This window comes from Arachis hypogaea, chromosome 1, assembly GCF_003086295.3.
Source record: "Arachis hypogaea cultivar Tifrunner chromosome 1, arahy.Tifrunner.gnm2.J5K5, whole genome shotgun sequence".
Taxonomy (NCBI): Eukaryota; Viridiplantae; Streptophyta; class Magnoliopsida; order Fabales; family Fabaceae; genus Arachis; species Arachis hypogaea.
This window is the reverse complement of record NC_092036.1, coordinates 33,666,541-33,673,349: the sequence shown is the minus strand read 5'-3', so window position 1 is coordinate 33,673,349 and position 6,809 is coordinate 33,666,541. Positions and strand designations below refer to the sequence as shown.

General features: G+C 32.9%; 1 protein-coding gene across 2 annotated transcripts; it reads right to left on the bottom strand.

Moving 5' to 3' along the window:
* Positions 1–628: 628 nt before the first annotated feature.
* On the bottom strand, positions 629–4,539 carry LOC112801821 (uncharacterized). Of its 2 annotated transcripts, none has more exons than XM_025844764.3 (3): positions 3,207–4,539; positions 1,803–2,061; positions 629–1,384 (listed from the first exon to the last, which is right to left on the bottom strand). In XM_025844764.3, exons 1-3 carry the CDS (start codon positions 4,352–4,354, stop codon positions 1,232–1,234), a joined length of 1,560 nt encoding a protein of 519 aa, XP_025700549.1. In that variant the 5' UTR covers positions 4,355–4,539; the 3' UTR covers positions 629–1,231. The 2 variants fall into 2 exon arrangements, with proteins under 2 accessions (XP_025700549.1, XP_025700557.1); XM_025844772.3 differs by having other exon boundaries at positions 1,821–2,061.
* Between the last annotated feature and the right edge of the window lie 2,270 nt (positions 4,540–6,809).

The window sequence follows — 6,809 nt, the reverse complement described above, 5'->3', positions numbered from 1 at the left end:
CTCCAAAGATAAAAACTATTGTGTACACAAAAAAATTAATCACTATATATTTATATAAAATTTTATATATTTTTAACTCATTTTTAATATTTATTTTATATTTCAATATATATTATATATAAATAGTTAATTTAATACGTGATATTTGACATGCATGTTTTATGGTTACTCCAAAAATCAAATGAGAATTAGTTTTATTTTAAGAGTGATTCAACCAAAACTCGTGATGGGTTTTGAGAGATTTATCTTAGCTGAGAAAGATTTCATGGGTACGTACAAACACATCCTCTACTTTTTAGTTTTACTCATTATATGAATAATTTAATTTTGACACATCGAAATTATTTAAAAAAATTACACATACATCTAATTATTTATTATCACATTAACAAAAATAACTATTTCAACAATCAATATGTGAATCTAAACAAACAAATATAATTAAACAACAGTCTAAAATAAGTGTAAAATAGTTTAAACTGTGATTCTCACGAACTAAATTTCATTGTTGTATGAGCCCCAAAAAGGCAAAAACACAATAAAAAATATTATTGCTTTAAGTTAAAATTGCATGACATTAATTTTTTTTTTTTTAAAGAAATCCCTAAATGAATACATGTCCTCTATGTTAGCTGAACTCCTGTACTAAAATTATATTCACTGCACTTTGGCATCACAAATCATACATCATTATATATGGTTGCATTAGTCTGTAACAGCATAAATGATATTGAAATTGAGCTTCGTAACTTTATACGACTCTTCACCAAACACAAACACTTGTTTGGTGGTAACAACTATATAAAACTGCAGTGCAGCCCAAATGGAAAGACTAGTGCACTGTAATAACTCTAACACACTATTATTATTATTCTTTACTCTTCTTCCTATACATCACAGCCACTGAAAAGTGATGAACCTATTTGCTCCACAATCTGTGGCATTGATTTGAATCACAGTCACAGAAAGTGGTTCCAAAGAGGCACACATCGTAGCTGCACCTTGATAAAAGGCATTGTGAAAGCAAGCTTGTAATACCACATTTTTCAGAGGAGATATCATTAGTCCTAAATATTATGATTTCTCCTCTTTCTGAGTTCATTCTGCTTCCTTTGTTTTCTTTCTCATATGTTATGTAAGAAAATATTCATGTAGCTTCCGACGGAACATGACACCGAGATGATATCATCATTTTCTGGTTGCCACATGGTTGAGGAAAGGATGGTGAGTATTACTTGTTATTATGATGCATCCTATTTTGTACGGCCTTTATGGCAGCAACTCTGGCCGCGTTTGCTGATTTATTAGCCGAAGCCACCACTTTATTCACCCCAACATCTACCTTCGCCAAGTTATGAGCTTTCTCGGCAGCAGAATGTGCATCCTGCTTGCAATGAGAGAAGTAATTTCAGAAAGAGATAAAAAAAAAGTATAGCATTACTCATAATAATTGTTAGAGGACCCGAATGCCTAAGAAACCGAGTATTTTCAGGCTGACCAGAAACCCCAGTAGATTATAACCGAAGTAAAAGAGGGTTAATTGCAATTTCCCTTGATAACAATAAACAATCAGAAATAAACATGAGCAAAAATATCAAATAGTAAAACTATATAGTTATACCGTGTTTTTAAGTTAAGTTTTTTTATTTTTCAAAAGAAAGAACAGAACAATTCCTTCCTCATCCAATTGTTTTCGGTTGTTCATCAAAACTACCATTTTATGTTTCAGATCCAATTTGGGTTAACATGTAGATATAGATGCAAGAAAAGTGAAGAGAAAAAGGTCTACTATGGTACTCTACATTGACTGCATTGAAAACCTTGGCCTGGTCCACAGCGCATGGAGAAGCAGTGTGATTGTTCTGCATTTTCAGATCGTCAAGAATCCCATTCTGCCAGTGACCGCATTGTGTTTCCCCATTTCTGAAAGTATAACTTCCCAGCCCTTGTCTTCTTCCTTCATGCCACGCTCCTTCATAGCGATGACCATTCTGAAATTGGTACACTCCAAAGCCGTGCATCATGTCCGCAAAATATTCGCCGGCATAGAAGTCTCCATTTCTGCAGTAAATAAAGACTTGGTGAAGAAAATATATATTTCACATCTGAAGGGTAAATTAAACATTTCTACTGCAATTGTTCTTCTACTAACACATTGAATTGAATATATAACACATTGAATAAAGTTGCATTTTTGTACTTCTCCTATAATAAAAGGGTAGTGGGGGAATTTTCCCTCTCTTAGGCTCTGAATCAGTGCCTATTATGGAATCAAGATGTGTAACACTTAGAAAGTAGTCAAGTACTAATCATCTACAAGAAATGCTGCATGGACATTTCTAGCTTGAACTCACAGAAAAACCCTAAACCTGTCTTAAAAATATACCAAAGTTGGATTGAACAAGATGCATGAGAAAGTTGATGTATAAAGCAGTTGTTCAGGAAACACTACAAATAAGAACAATCCCTATACCCTGAACAATGAACAACGAAATATATATACACACGCATTGAACCTAAACAGATAAAATCCAATTTCGACATCTTCCAAGCTGTTTTTGAGTGGCAAATTCAGGACCAAATGAAAAAACAGTTAGTTAACCACCCTTATTGCTTTAATGCAAACGAAACATTAAACAAGGAGATTAGGAGTGGTTCTTACTATGGATCATGCCATTACAATGAAGAAAAAGAAAATAAAAAAGTGCAAGAAATACACACACAAGACACACACATACATGTACATTATACATCCAATCATGCACACATTACCATGTTAGCAAAATAACTACCTCTCAGCTCTCACACTCATTGCTTGAAAACGACCAAAGAATGTACTCAATTAGATGAGAGGGAAAAAAAGAAAAAGAAAAGAACATTTTTTATGTATCAAAATTAAAGTATTAGTGACAAAATTAGTTTCTATGCAATGTAAGACAATGTAAAAAACAGTTTTATCCAAACATTTAATCATTTATTGTGAAATTAGTACCTCGATTTTCATACCTAATGCTTGAAAGGTCAGAAAAAGATGAATTTAATTAGATGATAATTCTGAAAAGTTCTAGACTCTTGATGCACAAAAAAGAACCAAGGATTTAATTTCTATACAACACAGGTATTCGATCATATATTGCAACATGTTCACAACTACCTTTCACACAAACTATTTGAAAAGGCAATTTAACTGGACAAATAAAACTGACCTAAAATGGTACTGGCCAATCCCATGTTTAACACCCCATTTGAACTCCCCAACATATTTGCTCCCATCATTGCAAGTGTGAACTCCAAAGCCATGGCACTGCCCATTGAACCACTCACCAGCATACACATCCCCACTGTAGGACCTATAGATTCCAACACCATGCCTCAAACCTTGCCTATACATTCCCCTATACCTGCTCCCTCTTGCCCATGTCTCAACACCATAGCCATCATACCTTCCATCAACCCAATCTCCCTCATACCTTCCACTCATATGGTAGTGATATACCCCACTTCCTGAACACTTCCCTTTGTGGAACTCACCCTCATACACATCACCATTGCTATAAATTTGAGCATAAAAACCTGAACTTGGGATCTTTTGGTTCCTGGGGTTGGACCCAATGGACCATAGAACGGGTTGGTGAGTGTTTGAGGTGGAAAATGATGAAGACAGCTTTGTGGGGAGTGATCGAGCGAGGAACAAGCGGATTGAGGGTAGTCGCGGGAGTGCTAGGTTGAGAGAGAGCAATAGCAATGCTGAGAAGATGATTATGTAGAAGAGATCGAGAGGGAAGAAGGATCGGTGAGTAGGGTTTGAGAGGAGGAAGTAGAGGGAAGGTATGGAGAGGAATATGAGGAAGCGGAAGTGGGGCTGTGTGAGAAGCTTCAAAGGTTGAAACTTCGCCCCAAAGGGTGTCTGAAATGGGAGATCTTGGATGCGGTTATGGCGGGGAGGGGAGAGTTGTGAAGGCGATAAGGAAGAGGGATGGTTGGTGATGGCAGTGTTCATTATGGGTCTCTTGTGGGGTGAAGAGAGTGGGGATTGTGATGATGATGATGATGGCATGTTAGGAAAGAAGCATTGGTGTTCATGTTGAGAGGGAATTATGGTTGTGTTGCTTTCTTGTTCTTCGTGGTGTTGTTGGGTTGGTGGATTGTGTGTACATGAAGAAGAAAAGGGCGAAATTTGGATTGCGAACTGATGGGTTTGGCTTGGTGGTGTGAAAATGGTGGAAGTGGTTTGAGTCTGTGGATCTAGTTTGGTGTTCGGTGGTGAAATTAGTGTTGATGAGGAATAGGTAGAAAGGGCCAAGCTTTCTTCTTCTTCGAATTGAAGCTCAGATTTTTGGTGGTGTTTATGCATTATTAAGCAAAATAGAGAAGAAATGAAGAATAGTAATGCCACTGCTTTTATGTGCCTGAAGCTGAAAAAGGTGACTATGTATTCAACGGTTTCTTTTGCTTTGCAAATTGCAATTCTAATTTTGTTTTGTTTTCTCTTTCACTCTACGGCGATTGGACGTTGCAGCTCTAAAAAGTGCAGTGTGCAATTTGATGGTAAAACAAAGTTCCATGTCAGAACAGGTTGCTGGTTTTTGTATTTTGTCGTGACGTGGAGGAAAATGACATAAATGCCTGTGAAGTGTTGTTGTAAAGACATAAATGGTCAGCCCACAAGTTGCGTTTCGTTGGTGGATGAGCCCATGAAATTTTCTATAATTCAAGGTTCTAAAAACCAGTTTAAATTGGTCGATCAGACCGATCCAATTAAAAACCGTTAAAATTTTTTATTCGGATTATAAACAAAATCACTCAATTCAAAGTTTATATAGAATTAGAAAATTGGTCAGTCAAATCGAACAAAAAATCGATCAGTTTTTATTAAAGCCAATAGACGATATCGTTTCTTTTCTAGCTCTCCACCGAACTCTTCCTTTTTTTTCCGTTGTCGTCTTTATCCGTCGAGTTTAGTGTTCCAACTTCCAACCCTTTACACTGTGTTGTATGTGGAAGGTTGTTCAGTTGAGGAGAGAGTATGAGTTGTTGCTGCTGCAATGTTTCCTAGAGCATGAATTATTATGCCACTGTAATATTTTTTAACTATGTGAAATCGCATTATAGAGAGCTATATTTGAGCATTGGGATAAATTTAAAGCCCAAAAACTAAATCTTTTTTTTCTCCTCATTTATAAAATATATTTTTGAAAAAATAGTATATTCCAATAGGCACGAGTGAAATTGTAAGAGCTTTTATAAAGAGTAAGTATTTACTATTTAATATATAGATGTGTTTGGACATAGTTATAATGTTTTAGGATTGTTTAAACTAAATATATTAAAAAATTATTTATTAATTATTTACTGCTAATAAATAAATATTATCAAAAAGACTTTTTTTTTAATTTTTGTTAATATATGTTTATTTATTTTGTTTTCATCATAATTATTTTATTTTTAAAATACTCATATATTACATCTAAATATCTAATTTAAATTAAATATATATTAAAAATTATAGAATATATAATACATTTTTTAAATAAAACCTTAGGAACTAACATACAATTACACTGACAAATATAATATTTTTTGTGTGCTTAACCTTTATATTTATAATATGTAATATATAATATCATGAATTATATATATATATATATATATATATATATATATATAAATTGTTTTGATCTTTTATATTTGACTTTTGTATTATACTTATATAGGCTTATGAGATTTTGATTAGAATTGTATTTTTAATTTGTATATTTTTAAATTTTATATTAGAATATATTTATACTTTTATGTATTTTTTATATATTACTTTATTATAATTTCATTATTTCGATTTAAATCGGTTGAACTGTTAAATTAATAAACTAATTTGTTCTAAAAATTATGCATTTTTTATTAACTGTTGTGATAAGAATGGAACGTGGATGTCCATTTTCTATGTGAAGCTCACATTCTCAAGAGAGAATGTATTTAATAAAGGTTGAAAATGGTGATATTTTATGTGTATAAATAGGGGATGCATTGCATCCATCTGAACACACACAATAATAATAAAAACATTCTCTCTTTCTTTCATATATTTAATACTCTCTTTCTTTATCTATTCGAAGGTCTTGAATTTATATATATTAGTAATATAATAATCATCTCGATTATATTAAGATAGTAATTGTGGTACTAGAGTTTTATATTTATATTTTTCTATTTTATATTTACATCTTCCTTATTTATTTAGTTATTTTACAATACGTTATCAACACGAGACTCTGATCAAATTTTTAGGAAGACCCAGGTAATAAAATTTCATTATGTCGAAACTCTCTTATCTTGAATTCAATGCTCTTGATATATCTGAAAACAATTATTTATCATGGATATTAGATGCTGAAATCCATCTTGATTCAATGGATCTTGGAGATACCATTAAGGCTGAAAATAATGCATCCCAGAAGGATGAAGCCAAAGCCATGATTTTTCTTCGTCGTTATCTTGACAAAGGATTGAAAAATGAATATCTCACATTAAAAGATCTTGCAGATTTTTGGAAAGACCTTGAAAAAAGGTACAATCATAAAAAAATGGTGATACTTCCTCAAGCCCGATATGAATGGACGCACTTGTGTCTACAAGATTTTAAATTTATAAATGAATATAATTCTACAATGTTTCGAATCACCTCACGAATGAAATTATGTGGGGAAAAGATAATTGATCATAATATGTTGGAGAAAACTTTATCAACCTTTCATGCCTCGAATGTGCTCCTGAAGCAGCAATATCGAGAAAAAGGGTTTAAAAAATATTCT